Raw genomic sequence first — 21,725 nt, 5'->3', positions numbered from 1 at the left:
CTCTTTCTTTCTTTCTGTCTTTCTTTCTTTCTTTCTTTCTTTTCTTTCTTTCTTTCTGTCTTTTTCTTTTCGAAACTCTTTCCATGTTCTGACCTATCCTGTTTACCCTATGTGGTATTTTGGTGGTTTAGCTTAGCGGAGGTACTGCTTAATTATGGTCTACTATTTTAGTTGAATGTTAACGGCAATATTTGTTTCCTTTATACCATTTAAGTGTGCCTGTCTTTGACATCAGGTGTGAAAGGTTAGCTTCTTTGCTATGCCGAGTAATGTGTGTGAATTCTGACTGGGAGAGAAAGGTGTCAGTTCACTAGTTTCTGTGTCTTGTGAATTTTTAAATTAAATGTGGGTTTTTTGTTTTTCAAACCAGAATTTGTATTCTTTAAGCACATAATTTTTGTTGATAATTATAATTTTAGAACCTAAAACAGTTTCTTTTTTAAGTTAAAAAAAAAAAAAAAAAAAAAAAAAAAAAAAAAAAATATATATATATATACAGTGAAACCTCTCAAAACCAGACCCTCTGTAAACCGGAATTCCCTCAAAACCGGATATTTGTCATGGTCCCTTTTTAAATATATGTACAGAAGAGAACCTCCCTAAACCGGAGTTACACTGTATATATATATATGTATATATATATTTTGCGAATAGTTACTGAAAGCGATATTTTTAATGTACAGTGTAGGCCTATAATAATCAGTAGCCTACTTCCTGAATTAGTTTCCGTGTTTTATTTAATTTATATTGATAAACAATGTGTTTTTTTAGTTTTTTAATCCAGAATTTGTATTCTTTAAAAATATAACGGGTTTCCTCTCTAAGGCTACGTCAGTGTTTAACATTTAATAACCGATGATTAATAAATCAATGCAAGTTTACTGCAAGACAGTCTACTTTGAGTGAGTAGTTCGAGACAGTTCACTTTGAGCAAGTTTACTGCAAGACAGTCTACTTTGAGTGAGTAGTTCGAGACAGTTCACTTTGAGCAAGTTTACTGCAAGACAGTCTACTTTGAGTGAGTAGTTCGAGACGGTTCACTTTGAGCAAGTTTACTGCAAGACAGTCTACTTTGAGTGAGTAGTTCGAGACAGTTCACTTTGAGCAAGTTTACTGCAAGACAGTCTACTTTGAGTACCATATGGAAGAGACAAGTATATAGAGAATAACTAGTTAATGACGTCCAATATCTGCTTTATCCTGTGAAGGTAAGAATGGGAAATTTCACGAGGCTCTGCCGAGCAGATTTTCTCATTCCGCCTGAACAGGATAAAGCAGATATCCGATGTCCTTAACTAGTTATTATCTTTATCTTGGAGACCATAAAAATTAAGGGAATAGCCATTATATCTGTTATTTCAACCACATTGTATGATGACCTAGAGGTCAGATTAGAGATTTTGTAATGTAGCTATGCATGTGACGTGCTGGTAGCAGGATATGACTTCTCTTTATCCGTCATCACATTCTGTCAATAAAAATGGTGGTTGCAGGATAAATGCCATATAACACTGTATCTAAAATGTAGCGAGAGCTTCATTAAATAAAGCATCTCTTTCTTTCTTTCTTTCTGTCTTTCTGTCTTTCTTTCTTTCTTTCTTTCTGTCTTTTTCTTTTCGAAACCTTTCCCGTGTTCTGACCTATCCTGTTCACCCTGTGTGGTATTTTGGTGGTTTTGCTTAGCGGAGGTACTGCTTAATTATGGTCTTCTATTTTAGTTGAATGTTAACAGCAATATTTGTTTCCTTCATACCATTTAAGTGTGCCTGTCGTTGACATCTGGTGTGAAAGGTTAGCTTCTTTGCTATGCCGAATTATGTGTGTGAATTCTGACTGGGAGAGAAATGTGTCCGTTCACTAGTTTCTGTGTCTTGTGAACTTTAAATTAAATGTGTGTGTTTTGTTTTTTAAACCAGAATTTGAATTCTTTCAGCATTTAATTTTTGTTGATAATTATAATTTTAGAACCTAAAACAGTTTCTTTTTTAAGTAAAAAAATTAAATATATATATATATATATATATATATATATATATATATATATACACACAGACACGCGCACCACACTCACACCACACACACACACTCACATACATATACATGTGTGAATGTGTGTGTGTGTGTGTGTGTGTGTATATATATATATATATATATATATATATATATATATATATATATATATATATTGCGAATAGTTACTGTAAGCAATATTTTGTATATACAGTTTAGGCTTATAATAATCAGTAGTCTACTTCCGGAATTAGTTTCCATGTTTGATGAAATTTATATTGATAAATAATGTTGATTTTAATTTTTTTTAAACCAGAATTTGTATTTTTCAAAAATGTAGCAGGTTTTGTCCCTAAGACTATATCAATGTTTAACATTTAATAGTCGATGATTAATAAATCAATGCACTCTAGTGGTTTAATTACAGGTTGGTAGATTAACCAAACTTCTTGTCCATTTTCATGGGTTGAAACTATATAGGGTCTGCCACTTTAAATTTATATGTGAGTTTTTTGTGTTGTGATTCTGGTGGGCCAAATTTACGAAGCCTTTTGTTCTTAAAGCGACATACCCTAGTTTTTAAAAACGCACGTTCGTCTAAAAAGTAATGGTTAATGAGACAAGCACTTGTTACTTTTGACCGGTCTCGGTGGCGTCGTGGTTAGGCCATCGGTCTACAGGCTGGAAGGTACTGGGTTCGGATCCCAGTCGAGGCATGGGATTTTTAATCCAGATACCGACTCCAAACCCTGAGTGAGTGCTCCGCAAGGCTCAATGGGTAGGTGTAAACCACTTGCACCGACCAGTGATCCATAACTGGTTCAACAAAGGCCATGGTTTGTGCTATCCTGCCTGTGGGAAGCGCAAATAAAAGGTCCCTTGCTGCTAATCGGAAAGAGTAGCCCATGTAGTGGCGACAGCGGGTTTCCTCTCAAAATATGTGTGGTCCGTAACCATATGTCTGACGCCATATAACCATAAATAAAATGTGTTGAGTGCATCGTTAAATAAAACATTTCTTTCTTTTCTTTCTTATTACTTTTGATGGTATTTCCCTGTTTAAACATCACAGACTTTTTAGCTTCTCTCTGTTATAACCATATTCAAATGTGTGTAGATTAACTAAACTTGGTGTCTATTTTTACAGGCTGAAACTAGGGTCTGTGCCTTTAAATGCTTGTGTTTAAGACCTGTAAATACATGGAGTTACACATATGCATGTGAGTCATAGACAGGCGTTGTATATATTCGACCCAATGTGTTGCTTGTGTTTAAGACCTGCAAATACATGGAGTTACACATATGCATGTGAGTCATAGACAGGCGTTGTATATATTCGACCCAATGTGTTGCTTGTGTTTAAGACCTGCAAATACATGGAGTTACACATATGCATGTGAGTAATACACAGGGTTTGTATATATTCGACCCAATGTGTTGCTTGTGTTTAAGACCTGTAAATACATGGAGTTACACATATGCATGTGAGTCATACACAGGGTTTGTATATATTCCGCCCAATGTGTTGCTTGTGTTTAAGAGCTGTAAATACATGGAGTTACACATATGCATGTGAGTCATACACAGGCATTGTATATATTCGACCCAATGTGTTGCTTGTGTTTAAGAGCTGTAAATACATGGAGTTACACATATGCATGTGAGTCATACACAGGCGTTGTATATATTCCACCCAATGTGTTGCTTGTGTTTAAGACCTGCAAATACATGGAGTTACACATATGCATGTGAGTCATACACAGGGTTTGTATATATTCCACCCAATGTGTTGCTTATATGCTTATTTTAAATTGTGCCTGATCATGCCATTTAGTTTTACATTTTCAGAATATATTTAATATTTTTCGATCTTAATTTAATCTCTTTTCTTTTTTCTTCTTTTTTCAGTTTCTTGGTCGCCTTGTAACGAAAGAAGTTGCGTCAGGCTGCGATGCGAGACGTAAAACCCTATATGATAAAATCGATGACTCTGACGGAGTAATACAATGATACAATAGGTGCCTTTAAAGGGGGGGGGGGGGGGGTTCACACTAGGTGATGTTTTGAAACAACATTTAGTGTGCAGTTTGTAGTAATGACTTGTAATATCATTACAACTGTCAGGGATCAAATGTAATATTATTTTCTGTCATCACTTTGAACAAATCAGTCAATTTATAATCATTGAAATGTACATTAATTATGCTTTGGGGGTACTGTATGTACCTTCTAACTTATACCAAAAAAAAAGGTTGGAGGTGGGTTTTGTTTTTCTATTTTAAAAATGTGTCATATGGAAGAATAATATTTCCAATAGTATATCATTTCATATTGCACAAATACTTTGCTACTAGAGACGGGAATTAGCACAGTGGTAAAATGCTTGCCTGATGTGCGGTCAGTGTAGGATCGATCCCCGCCAGTGGGCCCATTGGGCTATGTCTCGTTTCAGCTAGTGCATCATGACTGGTATATCAAAGGCCATGGTACGTGCTACCTGTCTGTGGGATGGAGCATATAAAAGAGTCCTTCCTTCTAATGGAAAAGATCTCCCTGTCTTGGATAGAACTCTCTGGCAAAATCAGAGGATGTGCCCATGACAGGTGTGCTTGAACAGTTATCTGATGGAAGCATGCCAAAAATTACTCACAGCCACATATATTGGAAAAATGTAGCGGGTTTCCTTTCTAAGACTATGTGAAAATTATCAAATGTTTGACATCCAGTAGCCGATGATTAATAAATCATTGTGCTCTAGTGGTGTTGTTAAACAAAACAAACTTTTAAACTTGGTGCACAATAAGGACTATGCAGCTAGAAGGGAAGTAACTCTGTGCTGTACGCAATTGTGAAATTTGTTATAAATTGATCAAATGGTTTAAGCAAGCATTGCTTGATAGAAAATAATTAATCGAAACATCACTAGTTTGTAGTTCTCTGTTTTTGCATAATACTTCTGATTCTGCACGACTTGTGTCTAGAATTACATCATTATGATTTAATATTTTACTCAATACAAGTCAGTTATGTGTTACAAGCCATTGCTACAAATCACAAAGTGTGAACATGCCTTTAGAGATTTTTTTTGTATTAATTAAAGGCACTTAGTCCTAATTTAACCCTGGTTGTGACATCCGACACATACATTTAAAAGTTTTTAACATAAATTATGTGTTAAAGCCACTGACCTTTAACATTGGTGGTGATGTGCGACGAATACATATTTATTTCAACAAAATCCAGTGATAAATAGAAATTATTATATGAGCTTGAGTGCCATACTGATTTTACTAAGCAAATGTCACGATTTTTGTATACATGAATCCAGACACGTGTTACGTAAAGTCAGTACGACTCGCACGCGAGTGTAATATTTTCTTTATTATCCATATTATTATTATTATTATTATTATTATATTTTTTAATAAAAAAACAAGGACCGTCTCAATATGTTTTGACGACAACTAGAAGGAGACAACGAAATTATTTCATGTTTGACATGCAAATTCTGAGCTAGGACTGAGAACATTAATTTTCCCCATCCACTCGTTTATCTCAGAACATATAATAATCTTCAAATTCAGCAAAAAACAAACAACCAACCAACAACAAAAAGTTTATAATATCAAAAAATGAGCAAATTATGCAGGCCCGTATGCAGAATTTTATATATATATGTGTGTGTGTGTGTGTGTGTGTGTGTGTGTGTGTGTGTGTGTGTGTGTGTGTGTGTGTGTTTTGAATTTCTCGTGATGGGACCAACAATCGTAAAATTAAAAAAAAAAAAATCCCCCCAAACAAATCTTTTACGTAATTGTTATCTAAATTTTATGGGGGGGAAATGTCGACCTTTAATAATTTGGCCTGTTAAGATACGCCCTAGTTTTTAAACCCTAAATAGAGCCGACATTGACAATTTAAATTAGAAGTTATTAACATGTTATATCCATTCCCGTACATCGATTCCCGTACTTCCGAAGTGTTTATCGTCTTCCTTGTGTTTGTAAAGTGCTCGCCGAAAACACACGTCCCAAGTTCAGCCAGCAAACGTTTCGCTATCGTTGGCGAACTATTTTATTAGTTATGGTTTACTGTAAAGCGCATACACTAGTCTAGCAGACGGTTTTTTCCCGCTTGGTCTGGCTGAACGCAGCTCTGAGGGCTTCGTTCCACAAAGCGATCTTAGTGCTCATTTACTCATTTCATCTTATTTCCGTGCTTATATCCAATTATGATTCAAGAACGCTGTCCTGGGCACACACTTCAGCTATTGGGCTGTCTGTCCAGGACATAGTGAGAGAGAAGAGGGTGTAGTGATCTGACACCTACCCACTGAGTCGTTAAAACTCGCTCTTTATGGGATCCGGTACCGGGATGTGAACCTAGTACCTATCAGCCTTATGTCCCATGACTTAACCACGACACCACCGGTGATCTTAGTGCTAAGAGAGGAGAAGGTGTAGTGATCCAACACCTACCCACTGAGTCATTAAAACTCGCTCTGGATGGGAGCCGGTATCGGGCAGCGAACCCTGTACCTACCAGCCTAAAAGACCCTTCGTGGAACGGGGCCCAGATGTACCAAAGTAAACCTGTAAGTCACAGCCAAATATTGTATAGTGGTTTTTAAGAGGACCATCTGCCTTATGACCCATTATTAAAGGGACATTCCTGAGTTTGCTGCAATGTTTCAGATGTTATCGACTAACAGAGACTATTTGACGACTGTAATTACATATCAAATATATTTTTCTGAATAAATTATTAGTAGCTGTATATTAAACGTGTTTCTGATCGTTCTAATATTTGTACTATGTTAAATTTCAGTTTATTTCCTAAAAAAGATTTTTTCGTACGTACGAAATTATTTGAAGACAAAATCCAGTTTTAGCTTCTTACAAATATTAAGACGACCAGAAACACATTGAATATACAGAAACTGATATTCTAAAAAAAACAAAAAACAAAAAAAACACACACATTAATATGTAAGTTTAATCGTAGAAATATTTTATTAGTCGGAAACATCTTACAATGCAGCAAACTCGGGAATGTCCCTTTAATGTCTTTCAAGATTTCACCTTTGGTGCCGTATTACTCATACATGTGTATACTGATGGGAAGAAATAAGGGACCACACTAACACTGTGGTGGATGCAGAATCTTGAGGGGTATAGATGTCATAGGATTTTGTATAGGAGGGCGGAGGGGTCAACCACATGAGTCTATGAGTTATGTGGCAATAGAAAAAAAATATATATATGGGCGGGGAGAGACACCCATGATCCCCACGTTGCCCCGTTTGAAGTGACCTTTTGAATGATTTTTTTTCTTCTAAATTTGCACAATGTACGACACTATATTACCCTAACAACAACCACTAAATTACCTTAACAACGAACACTAAATTAACAACGAACACTAACAATGAACACTAAATTACCCTAACAACGAACACTAAATTACCCTGACAACGAACACTAAATTACCCTGACAATGAACGCTAAATTACCCTAGCAACGAACGCTAAATTATCCTAACAACGAACACTAAATTACCCTAGCAACGAACACTAAATTACCCTAGCAACGAACACTAAATTACCCTAACAATGAATACTAAATTACCCTAACAACGAACACTAAATTACCCTAACAACGAACACTAAATTACCTAACAATGAACACTAAATAACCCTAATAACGAACACTAAAATACCCTCTAACAATGAACACTAAATTACCCCAACAACGAACACTAAATTATCAACTGTTCCCTTACTTCCTCGTGATGGCACCAACCCTCCCAAAACAATACATTCTTTGTACAAACGTTATGACACCGATAGTCGGTGAAATCAGGTCAACCAAGTGTTCCCTTATTTGTTTTCCTCGGTATCCGTTTTGGTGCTCATTTTATATTTAATGTCGTGCAATTCATGTCCTGTCTACAACTGAGATTTTTATTATTTCATGTTCTGGTGCATATTTAAGCCAACATTTAAGATACGCACTCAATGTATGAAGGTTCTGGGTAGGAGGAAGGCATTTATGCAGGAACTTGTACAGGGGGAGGGGAGAGAAGGGTCTTTACAGGGTTGAAAATTAACATGGACACCATGGTCGCCAGCAGGGCCAGTTGAAGACAAATCTTACTGGCCCTTCTCAGATTCAACTAGCCATCCAAGTATCACACAAAAAATTAACTGCACAGCCAAAATCAAAACTAGAATGTTCTTTGTTGAATAATAGCCATGTGCTCACAATATATAGTACGTTTACGACAAAATAAAATCGATGAATTAGCGTTTAACTTCATAATGAATAGTTGAAATTCATATAAAAATATGTTACTAAGTTTTAAACCATTACCCCCCCAAAAAAAAAAATTGAAATAGAAATGAAGTATAATTAAAAATGTTACTTTAAAAAGTACCATTAAATTATGCATATTAAATCTCATTTTTAATACGGGGTGGAGGCAAAAATGATAGAACAGCCAATGTATGCTGCTTGACTTGCATTGTCTCAAGTAAAAGCTATAATGCAGTGCAAAGAGACTAAAGGTAGTACTGCGCGTGCTTTAGTTAACTAGTTTGTGAGTGGCAGTCCTCTTTGTGGTGATGCAAGAGGGATGAAATACATTTTGTTGCGATCTAAGAGGGGTGACATCCCCAGTAAATGATTGCCTCGAGAGTGGCTTTTCTCCTATAGACGAGGCACTAGATGGAAATCAATGAAATCATTCACTATTTTGCCAAATGCCCATTCGACTCTGCTTTGTGCAGAGATACGGCCCTGATCATATATTACGGTTTTGTCATTCCATCAATTGTCTTAAAACCTGTCAGAAAAAACCCCTTAACCTATGCAGTTTTAATGGTAATATGTAAATAATGTTTGTTTTAATTTACACTCAACCTTTACCCCCAATAAAATGCTATTTGAGATGGTATGGGTTTAAAACTTAATAAATTAATATGTTTTTATATGAATGATATTATTCATTATTTTGGCGCTGTAAAAAATATAGAACATGTTCTATGTATTCTGCTGCCATATCTGTAATCTTTTGTCGCATTCGATTCTTTTTCAACTGGTACCATACTCGCCAGACCCTAAAATCGATGGTCGCCCAACGGACTACCTTTGTAAAATTCTTAGTCGCCCTTGGCCAATAAAGGTCGCCATGGGCGACCGGGCGACTGCTAATTTTCAACCCTGGTCTTTACTGTGAGGGAGTTACGTGGATTTGTTAATGGGTTTTTTTGTTTTGTTTTTGTTTTTTGTTTTTTTGTTGGGGAGGGTCGAGTCATGCAATCACGGTAAATATACATGTATTTGGAGTAGATATGGGTTTTCGACCTCTGACCCCCCCCCCCCCCCCCCCTCCTCCCTCCCTGTACACGCGCAAGGGGTGGGAGGCAAATCTGATGACATGCCTTGTAGTTTGTGCTATAAAATACACCTGCACTGAATGTACAGCCATTGTAAGATGCTTCTGAATAACAGTCTTTTTTGGCGAGCAAAATTTCGTATTAAATATAGTTTGTTGTTTAGAATCAATGAATGAATGAATGTTTAACGAATCAATGAATGAATGTTTAACGACACCCCGGCACATAAATACACATCGACTATTGGGTGTCACAAATGGTAAGTATATTCTTCTTCAGCGTTCGATTGGTTGTATTATATCTTTTGTCCCGTGAGAATCTCAAAAAGAGCTGTCAGGCGTAGATCTTTTGCAGAGCCCCACAGCTTGGCATCCATCATAATACTCACAGGCCAGATTTGTTGCCTCTCTCTGTTATAGAGTAGACAGGACTGCAGGAAGTGTTGTGGTTTTTTGTCATCCTTTCCACAATCACAGAGAGCCGAGGGCTGAATACCAATCTTTCAAGTATATGAAATTTGTGACACCCAATAGCCGATGTGTATTTTTCTGCTGGGGGTGTCGTTGGAATACCAGTATTTTAATTCAATATGCTTGCCATCGTGAGCTAATGTGTGCAGAAGTCATTTTTTATTAGTCCCCCATCGGACCAACCGGAGGGGACTATAGCTTTCATCTCCGTCCTTTTGTCTGTCTGTCTGTCTGTTCGTCTTTCTGTCCGACTGACATACAATTTTCTGGACATTGTTTTTCACAATGCTTCGAGATATTGAGCTGAAATTTGTGTATAGCTTTGCCATGTAGGCCGTGCTGTTACAGATGACGTATGTAGTGTCATGTCATAGCAGTTGTTTTTAACATATATTGCTAGTCATGTCATGTCATAGTATATTTAAATATTTAGAACAGAAATGCTCACCTATGGGCAATTGTGAGCCTGGCTACGGTAATTCTGAGCCTAGCTACGGCAATTGTGATCCTAGCTACGGCAAATGTGAGCCTAGCTACGGTAAATGTGAGCCTAGCTACGGTAATTCTGAGCCTGGCTGCGGCAATTGTGAGCATAGCTACGGCAATTCTTAGCCTGGCTACGGCAATTCTGAGCCTACCTACGGCAGTTTTAAACCAGTAACTTTTGCTACAAACACAAAACTAAAACTAAACTTTTATTTTATATGGCAACAAAAAATGCCATCGGTGAAGCCCTAGACCGAGTATGTCTGTCTCTGTGATGTAGGCTAACACGTGTTAGCCAATCAACAGACTACTACTGTTTTTGAACAGCAATTAATATTGTTTAAACCAAAAACTGGTTTCCCAAAGAATCTTTGACGAAAAATATCAAGTACACAGAAAATCGTCCACGTATGTATGTATACATATATCTATTAAAATTAGGAATGGGTATTATGAAAATAATGTGCCATGATTTATTTAGACTGTGATCACAGGGAAAGATCGCAAAACTACGGTTGAAATCCTGGAGAACAATATATTTCTGGGCCCAGTTTCACAAAACATCGTAAGCCTAGTTTTGCACGTAAACGTAAATCTACGACTAAACTACAATTCTTAGTTTTATTACATAGCCGCAGCTAGGATTTTTTTTTTATTATTATTTTTTTTTAATTATTATTAAAAAAAAATTGGAGGTGGGGGGGGGGGGGGGGGAAGCAACTGAGTAGTTAATAGTCTAAAACTCCTTAAACGGTTAAGAAGAGAATTTTCATTAAGTTTCTATAGTTTTGTCTGAATTTTTTTCGGGGGAGGGGGTAACTGCCCTCCTTGCTCCACCCCCACCCCCAACCCCCACCCCCAACCCCCACCCCCCGCTAACTACAGCCCTTTATATTAGAGTACAACAAATGTAGTTAAAAATACACATATTTTATTTTGTTTTGTCCTTAAAATACTCCATTCTCATCAATGATGTAATTTTCATCATGAAATAGAGACGCCAAACACTTAAACTTGAGCCGACGCCATATAACCGTAAATAAAATGTGTTCAGTGCGTCGTTAAATAAAACACTTCCTTCCTTAAACTTGAGATTGTTTTAATGAAATTGCCCCAGAACTAACAACGAACATGTACGAAAATTACCGAGTGGATCTGTACATGCAGAATGTATTGTAATATTGTTAGTCCCCTACCGGCATACGCGTACGGGCTCCTATTTTTGTAGGGTGTGTGTGTGTGTGTGGGGGGGGGGGGGGGGGGGGGGGGGGGGGGGGGCTGGCTGGCTGGTTTTCCCCCGAATTAAACGAAAATGTCTGAATCTGGATAACAACATTTTTTCAAATTAGCATTACTGTCAAACAGCTATACAGGGTTGCGCACGAATCACTACGCATTTTTACATGGAAAACTAATTTTGCAGGTGGAAAAAGGCCTCAAGTTTTTGCCCGAATTTGAGTGTTTCCTCCAGCACTAGGGGGCACCCACCCCCCGCCCGCCCCACTGTCTCGCACGCTTGTGCTTATTGGTCTAACCGGCGGGACTATAAGTTTTGTCTTCATCCTTCCGTCTGTCCGTCTGTCTTTTTTGTCTGTCCTAATTATAATAATTGTTATTATCATCATTGCTGCTACAATTATGTGTACAACTAATAGTGCTAATGTGTCATATTGTAAATGTGTTTATATAATTTTTATATGATATGGCTAGTCTTCAATTTGAACATTATTGATATTGGGAAAATAAATTTATATTTAAATATTTATGCACTTGTTTACAACTGGTACGATATTTTGCTTGACAATATGATTTTCTTGTCAATTTTGAATAAATAACTTTTCAAATTTGAGTATTTGTTTTTCAACATATATATTATTTAATAATTTAAAAAGAACAATATGTGTTGGTTACACCGTTTTCTACGGTCTAGATAGACTGTTGTGTCCAGGGTTCAAACTTGAGAATTCGTTACCCATAGCAATTGTTTTTGACACGCATATATTAGCCTCGGTGGCGTAGTGGTTAAGCCATCGGACTACAGGCTGGTAGGTACAGGGTTCGCAGCCCGGTACCGGCTCCAACCCAGAGCGAGTTCTTAAGGGCTCAATGGGTAGGTGTAAGGCCACTACACCCTCTTCTCTCTCACTAACCACTAACAAACTAACAACTAACCCACTGTCCTGGACAGGCAGCCCAGATAGCTGAGGTGTGTGCCCAGGACATCGTGCTTGAACCTTAATTGGATATAAGCACGAAAATAAGTTGAAATCAATTATATTAGCACCTGTCATACGTTTGTAGCCTAGATACCAATGATGAACGCATTTTATATAATTTTGTTTGCGTCAACAATTGTTCTGGCTTTGGTAGGGATCAAAGTTAACTACTACAAATTTTGAAAGGTTTTTGCTTTAGGCAAAATGCTCACCGATGGGTCATTGTGAGCTCTAGCATAGGGGGAGGGCGGGGGAGGGGGAGGGCGGGGGGGGGGGGGGGGGGGGCAATTTACCCCTGACCCTTCCCCATCTTGTACGCTTAAGATAACATTTAAATGTTTAGAACAGAAATGCTCACCCATGGGCAATTATGAGCCTAAATACCAATGATGAACGCATATTATGTAGTCTTATATGTGTATTCAATTGTTCTGGTTTTTACCCCTGACCCTCCCCCATATTGTTGGCTTATAATATTTAGAACAGAAATGCTCACCTACGAGCAATTATGAGCCTAGCTACGGCAATTATGAGCCTAGCTACGGCAATTATGAGCCTGGCTACAATTATGAGCCTAGCTACGGCAATTCTGAGCCCGGCTACGGCAATTCTGAGCCTAGCTACGGCAATTCTGTGCCTGGCTACGGCAATTGTGAGCCTGGCTGCGGCAATTGTGAGCATAGCTACGGCAACAATTATGAGCCTAGCTACGGCAATTATGAGCCCGGCTACGGCAATTCTGAGCCTAGCTACGGCAATTCTGTGCCTGGCTGCGGCAATTGTGAGCATAGCTACGGCAATTCTTAGTTTTAAACCAGTAACTTTTGCAACAAACACAAAACTAAAACTGAACATTTTGTATATGGCGACCAAAAATGCCATCGGTCAAGCCCTAGACCGAGTATGTCTGTCTCTGTAAAACTTTATTTCATGTTTTATATACATTGTGTATATATATTTATTATTTGTCTATTTTATATTTATATGTTGTGTTCAATGCTGTAAAAGCCATTGCACATAAGATATAAATATAAAATAGACAAATCATTAATAAATAAATATAAAACATGAAACAAAGCTTTACAAAGACAGAAATAGTCTGTCTACTCAAGCCACTCACCTGATAACATTAACCCATTGGGCTATTTCTCGTTCCAGCCAGTGCACCACGACTGGTATATCAAAGGCCGTGGTATGTACTACCCTGTCTGTGGGATGGTGCATATAAAAGATCCCTTGCTGCTAATCAAAAAGAGTAGCCCATGAAGACGCCCATCCCGAGTCCGACCTCCGATAAGATCGGTGGCCTGACTCGGGATGGGTGTGTGGGTGTGGGTGTAAAGTTGAAAATGGACAGAATTTTGAAAATAGCGTTTAGTAAATAATTATAAAAGAAATTAAATAAAAAGTTACAAGCCAAAAAAAAAAAAAAAAAAAAACTGTTCCGCCGAATATTTATATAATTTGGCGCATTTAAGAAGGACAGTCCAAAAGTAAATAAGACAAAGAAAAGAGGATCGGACTATTTAATAATATTAAAAACAAGAAAGTAATTTCGACATAAAACTTTGAACGAAGGTCTAAAAGTTTAAATTCCGATCTATATTTCCACTTGAGTGGCCTCGTTAAGGCCGTTAGGGTGCACAGCTTGGAGGGATGAGACGGGTTGCATCCCGTCAAAAAAAAAAAACACCTCGAGATTGACAGGTATAGTGCTGTGCTGAAATACAGAGACCAAAAACCTAAAAGGGATAACTGATCCATTCTAATTTTATGCAAAAATGTTTTAGTCCAAAAATAAAAATAAGAGTGCTCGGCTGAAAGTTGGCCAACGCCACGGTAGCGTTGTAATTTCAGCAAATCCCGACTTATGACGGGTGCGCTCAGATTAACAACTAATGGGTTATACGACGAGAATCGAGTTGTAAGAGCGTTCCGACTTGCAACTGGACAGTCGTAGAAGTCGCAGCATAAAGTTGGCCAATTGTCTGCTGGTAGTTGGTAGCCTGAACCTATAGCATAACACACTGCACACAAATGGGAGCTACAGTTCCCTCTCAGATAGCTATTAAAGCGACTGCCCCGAGTTTGTCGCTATCGTAAGATCATTCTGACTTATAAGAGTCTTTGTGACGATTACAATTACATTTTAAGTACAATTTCCTGTTTACAATACCAGTATTTGAATATCCTGTGGGTTTGCGGTCGTGTGCTAATGTTTGTAGAGGTCATTTTAGTTCATAATATCAGGCCTTTCCCCAGGATTTTCTTAAGGCGCTTACATATTTAGCATCATTATAACACAAAAATCAAGCCAAAAGAAGTGGGGTAGTGAGTTGAAAACAGTTAAGTGTTTGTCTTCAATCCATCAAATCATGTTGGGGTTGTTTTTGTGTGTGAGGAGGAGGGGGGGGGGGGGGGGGCTTTTTTTCTAAAAAAAAACCCCATCAATTCCCCACCCCCAACAACTTCATAATTTGCGTCATGTTGTTGTTGTTGTTGATTTCAGCGTCGTGTTAAATGCTTGTTGTGATTTCTGCTTGTAAAATACCTAAGCTAAGAATGCTGACTTCACAGTATATTCCATTTATAAAAAAAACTACAAAAAAAACCCCAAAACGTTAATAAAATAAAATTTTACTTTAAAAACAAAATCCAGCTAACTTATTAAATGTCATCTCACAGTTTAACAAATATATATCTAGCATTATCTAACAAATATGATTATTGTAAACTAATTCAGTGTACGTTTAACTGCAATTTGTATAGGCTAAATACTGCATGCACATTTCCCGCGATCGCGATCTCAGTGCGTGCTCTCGACCATAGGTACAAAATTAACAAAGACAAAGGAAATAACGAAACTGCAGTTAGGTATTCATTGATGCAAACAACTATTGTTTTTCTACACATTTACATCAAGATTTACTCCTGTGTAATCGTATTGTTCATGTCCGCAACGATATCTCTTGACACGTGGGTGTCAGCTGACTCTGAAGCGTGACGTATATTACACCGAGAGCTTTCCTCAGTTCAGCCAACAAACGTTTTTCCTAACGTTCGCGAACCACTTGATTGGTGTCCGTCGTGTCCATTTGGTTTAACGTGAAGCGCACAAAACAGTGTAGCGAACGTTTTGTTTCCGCTCGGTCTGGCTGAACTCAGCCCTTGGGATAGCCGACATGTCGTTCGGCCCTGAACTGGCATGTGTCGTTCGGCCCTGAACTGGCATGTGTATTCAAATTGACATGCATTGTCGGTTTGTTTTTATTACTTTGGTTCAAAGACTTTACAAAATTAAAATAGCAAGTTACATATCTTCCAGACATTGAATCGCCGTCACATTGCTGTCATACATGTCGAATGCATGCGTTAAAATTAATAACCATGATTATTAAAATTAGCAAACATCATAAGGCATACGCTGTATTCTGGATAACACCGTTTCTCGTTACCGGTCGCCAGATCGCTATTATGCTAATTGAATATTTGGTATTATTATGTTTGAGGTGTCGAATAGATTATGTAACCGTTTGTTCACATCAGAAGATAGAAAATGACGTTACGGATCACAGCTCCATTGTTTTGTATACATGTTACAAATTAAGCCGACACGGTCCTGCAGTTAAGGCTTACTTGGCTGGCTAAGGGAGCACGGGCCGTGTCGGCTTATCGCTCTAGGGAAACCCCTGAATATACATTAAATAAATATTGTGTAAACCAAAAAGAATCTGGACTATCTGTCCACGACAGTGGGTTAGTGGTTAGTGAGAGAGAAGAGGGTGTATTAGTGGTCTTACACCTACCCATGGAGTCGCTAAAACTCGCTCTTGGTTTGAACCGGTCCCGGGCTGCGAATAATCCAGTACCTACCAGCCTTATGTCCGATGGGTTTACCACGACACCACCGAGGCCGGTTTACACCACCACACCTTTTCTTCGTCTGCACTCAAACATGAAACGTCATCAATTCCCACGCCATAACTACTTCAGTTCGCCACCGGTTGGCCATAAACGGTTTGTTTTGTTCAACGACAACATCGATTTATTAATAATCGGCTATTGGATGTCAAACATTTAGTAATTTGATATATAGTCATAGAGAGGAAACCCGCTACATTTTCCCATTAGTAGCAAGGGATCTTTTATATGCACCATCCCACAGACATGATAGCACATACCACGACCTTTGATATACCAGTCGTGGTGCATTGGCTGCAACGAGAAATAGCCCAAATGGGCCCACTGACGGGGATAGATCCCAGACCGACCACACATCAAGCGAGCGCTTTACCGATTGTTTCACCAAGGAGATGAAAAAGTTCAAAATATGGATTAGTTTCAGCCATAATTGTGGTCAGGTCTAGGATCGATCCCCGTCGGTGGGCCCATTGGGCAATTTCTGAACTTACACCAGGGCCCCGTTCCACGAAGCGATCTTAGCGCTAAGATCATCGTAAGTGCATAACTACTTTATGCACTTAAGGTGATCTTAGTACTAAGATCGCTTTGTGGAACGAGTCCCTGGACGTCAATACTACACATTCCTGACAACACAAAACATTCTAACTATACAATGAAAAAAGTTTGTTTTGTTTAACGACACCACTGGTTGACATTGATTAATTAATCATCGGCTATTGGATGTCAAATATTTGGTAATTATGACAGGTATTCATCAGAGGAAACCCGCTACAGTTTTTCTAATGCAGCAAGGATCTTTTATATGCACCATCCCACAGACATGATAGCACATACCACGGCCTTTGATATACCAGTCGTGGCAGGGCCGTAGCTAGGATTTTGTGTTGGGGTGGGGGTGGGTGGGTGTTGGGTGTTGGGGGGTGGGCAACTGAGTAGTTAATAGTCTAAAACGGTTAAGAAGATAATTTTCTAAGTTTCTATAATGCTTTCCGAAGTTTGTTTTGTTTAACAACACCACTAGAGCACATTGATTAATTAATCATCGGTTGTTGGATGTTAAACATTTGGTAATTCTGACTCGTAGTCATCAGAGAAAACCCGCTAAATTTTTCCTAACACAGCAAGGGATCTTTTATATGCACTTTCTTACATATGATCCCCCTCCCCCCCCCCCCCTCCCCACTTTGCAGCAACAGATGGTGTTTATATATGTATACATGTATTTATATATTCTTCAAAAAAAGTAGGGGAACTCTAATAAGAATTTACAATTGCCAAAATTGTAATGTATATTAGCTGTGGGGAATGGTTATATGATAATAGTGAATTAATTGGGCAAACATTACAACAGGTAGTTCAGTATTACAGTAGGTTTTATGACCACCAAAGATTTTGAAGGACGATTGGGGTCAGAAGTGAAAGTTGACGTTTTTTATCAGTAAATCGCAAATTCAAACAATAAAAATTACTAAAAACAAAACAAACAACAACAACTGTATGATCAACAGAATGAAAAGGATTGACAGAAATAATGTTCCACAGTGTTTAATGGACCTTCCTGGAAATTGTCAAAATCGAGAATTACACCCCTCGCATGTGTACGGGACAACTGCGTGATGCATGTGCAGACTATGGAATGTCTTTCGGTGTGTTGATAAACAGACCTGAACTTTCTTTACTAGGATGTCTGTGGTCAAACCGTATGTTCGGTCTAATAGTAACATTAACATTAATATTTCAGGTCCCCCTACTTTTTTTGAAGAGTATTGTGACGGAACATGCTCTTATTTCTTTTCGCCTGTGGCGATATTAATTGTTTTAGAGGGCCGTGTGCAGTCTCAATATGCACTTAAGCCCAGGTGGGCACTTTGTTACGTAATACCTCTGCGCGACGGTCGTCGTGCTCTTTCCAATACACACCCAGATCAGGTGCGGAGGCCATGTGGCCAGTAGTTATGTAATACCTCCACGAGTGCGGTTTTTACGACCGTGATTTTGGCGACTAGGCGTCAGCAAGTCTGGCCATCTCAGGAAAATTGTCGTCTTGGTCGCTGTGGAAATATCACTTGATAGGGGGAGGACCGCGTTGTACCCCCAGGCGGTATTCGGCTTTTATGATAAATAGCTAGGGTTTTAGAGATATGGAGGAGAAACATATTGGAAGGCTTCCAGGGAGCACGTCCGTTTGGACTTGGTAAATATTATTTCTGCTCTGTTGTATAACCGTTATGTGATTGATGTGACTTTAAATATTTTAATCCTGTATTATACCAATATTATTTAGACGGTGCTGCCGGTAATCTGACGCAGTAAACTGTAGGCTCACTGTTCTAATATATATAAAGCTTAACCAGTCATCCTAGAGGACCTAGGTAAACTGTAGGTTATTGTCTTTATTGTGATAGGTACCAGTATTAATTCTGTATTGCAAGGTTACTGAATGAGTAGTTAAGGGTTAATTAAAAATTAACCAGTTAGGAATAGAGTTGTAATTCCTTTATTAATTAAGTTCCCCTGGACGCGTTTCTCAATTATCACACGTGTGGGTGTTGTGTCACGGTGAAGTGATTAGAATATTGTGTAAACTAGACACCTAGAGATTAACTAATTAAGTGATCAGTTCTGGGTTGTTATTATTTGTTGTTGTTAATTAACTACTGCGGCAGTACATTTGTCAGCGTAGTATTAATACAGATTCCAAAGTGTATTGTGTTTTGTTGTGTCTTTTAGTGAACTAAACGTTCTATATTACTTATACTTTATATATAAGATCTTATCTCTGATCATACCTAGACGAGCCACGCGGGTATAACTGCCCGATACAGAGAGATCTAATAGATATACAGTTAGGAGAGATATTTGGATAATCGTGTTTCATTCAGTTACGGGTATTATAGGATCCCCGTGACAAGTATATATACATAGGCACCTTCCTACGCCCTTATATAGAATGAATGAATGAATGTTTAACGACACCCCAGCACAAAAATACGCATCGGCTATTGGGTGTCAAAATGGTAAGTATATAAACATATTATTTATTTAATTACAAATTAATTCTGGGCGGAATCATTTCTGTTGTCAAATATATCATTTCTCGTCAGCTTGAGATGATCACACTCCACCAATATATTTATATATATATATATATATATATATATATATATATATATATATATATATATATATATATATATATATATATATATATATACACGCATAGACGAAAGATTTATGGAATTATCTCTTTAATACAAAGTGGCATAATTTAGTTATTTATGATCGTATCACAGTCAAATGTGACATGAGTATGTGACAATGTTCTTGCTATGAACCGACAGCAGTGGAGGCGTTTTCGTCACCAAGCAGCGTCGCACGAGGGCGCTGAAATCAGTACCTTGTGTGGCCAGCAGCAGCAACAATCACTGCGCGACATCTCCTTGGCATAGACTGAATGAGTCTCTGAATCCAGGCACGTGGAATCCTAGCCCATTCTTCCTGCAGTGCATGTGACAGATGCGGAAGCGTCTGAGGCTCCGGGTCACGCTGGCGTACACGTATGTCCAGTTCGTTCCATAGATATTCAATGGGGTTGAGATCTGGCGATCTTGATGACCATGGAAGCACATTAATTTTCTCATTCTGTAGGAAATCCATTGTTACACGTGCCGTATGCGGGCCTGGCATTGTCCTGCTGAAAGAGTTCTCTCTGTTGATCCAGAATGGGAAGCATGTGACGGCGAAGAATTTCATCCCGGTAGCGTACTGCTGTCAGGTTGCCTTGTTCGAACACAAGTTCACTTCTGCCGGTGTATGAGATGGCTCCCCACATCATGACACTCCTTCCACCGAATCTGTCAACTTGGGCGACGCAGTTGTTGGCAAAACGTTCATTGCGGCGTCTGTAAACACGTTGTCGTCCATCACGTCGCTGTAGAAGGAAACGTGACTCGTCGCTGAACCATACTCCCCGTCAATTTCCCAAGTTCCACCCCTGTACATTCGTGCACCAGCGAACACGTAAATGTCGATGTTGACGTCGCAGGACGGGGCCAACATACGGTCTCCTAGCCCGTAAACCAGCTTCGGTTCCGAATGGTTTGTGCAGACACCCTTCTCAAACCAGGTATGCGTCCAGCAGTGTTCGTTGCTGTGGCAGTTCAGTGACGCAAGTGCAGAACCCGGCTGTAGTGATCTTGTGCTGCAGTTGTTATGCGAGGTCTTCCACTTCTGGGCCGGTCTTCAGCTGATTGAAACTGCTGGTATCTGTCCCAGACGTGAAATGCTCTGATGGACGTTCATGTGGCGTGCGACTGCTGACTGCGATTCACCTAACTGGAGGAGGCCTATTGCAATGTTTCGATTCGTCTACGTCGAAATGGAAATGAGGCATCATTGCGAGCATTGCAGCTTTAAATACCCATCACTACCCCATTCTTTTCCACGAGTTTCACGTCCATTCTTCAAAATCTGACCATTTCACACTGATTTCCTGCAATTGTCACACATCGTGCCACAACGTGCGTTAAATTTGTTTTAGGGTGCATTTGGGCATTTTGTCCCATTCCAGGAACATTAACAAACATGTTCATTCAGCAACATTGTCCAAAAAACAATCAAACACCTTTCTTCTTTCCCTATCACCTATGCGTTTCTTTTTTGACAGAGTATATATTGGGTATGTAACAAGATCCGGACGTAGTAAAAACCACACTTACTACGTCCCTCCGGACTAGTTGCTACAGGCCCGTAGGAATGATATCTGGAGTCGGGTACGGCAGGGGCGTAACGTGATCTGGACCGGGGGGGGGGGGGGGGGGGATCGAATATTAACCAAGTGAACCCTTTTTCTATTTTGTTTTTGCACCTCCAGAAACTCCATATGTATAAACCTGTATGTTTTAGTTCTGAAAGCGAACCATTTGCTTCAGCGGGGGTGGGGGGTGGGGATGTTTGTCCGAACCCCCAGAACCCCCCACCCCAGCCTACGCCCCTGATCGGGCGCAATCTCCAGTGGAGGGGAAGACAAGCCAGATTTTTTATCTTTATTTATATAAAGTAGGACAAGCTTTTAAAACACCCCCATCAAAACAACAACCACACCAAAACAAAAAACCCAACCCCCCCTAAAAAAAAAAACCGAAACAAAAACAAAACTAACACAAACAAAACAACAACAACAGCAACAACACCAATCCCAAAACCCTCCAATATTTTAGCTAT

The 21,725-nt window shown here is 38.9% G+C and overlaps 1 protein-coding gene across 1 annotated transcript in view; it reads left to right on the top strand.

The window, feature by feature from the left end:
* LOC121386443 (glucose-6-phosphate exchanger SLC37A2-like) overlaps positions 1-6,246 on the top strand; it is a 113,246-nt gene extending 107,000 nt beyond the window's left edge. The window contains exon 17 of the mRNA XM_041517343.1: positions 3,919-6,246. Coding sequence (XP_041373277.1) covers positions 3,919-4,020 — 102 coding nt within the window. The 3' untranslated portion in view covers positions 4,021-6,246. The remainder of the gene's footprint in view (positions 1-3,918) is intronic.
* The last annotated feature ends 15,479 nt before the right edge of the window (positions 6,247-21,725 follow it).

The sequence above is a fragment of the Gigantopelta aegis genome, chromosome 12 (assembly GCF_016097555.1).
Source record: "Gigantopelta aegis isolate Gae_Host chromosome 12, Gae_host_genome, whole genome shotgun sequence".
Taxonomy (NCBI): Eukaryota; Metazoa; Mollusca; class Gastropoda; order Neomphalida; family Peltospiridae; genus Gigantopelta; species Gigantopelta aegis.
Note: the sequence above shows the minus strand (reverse complement) of the source record. Positions and strands in the feature narration are given on the sequence as shown.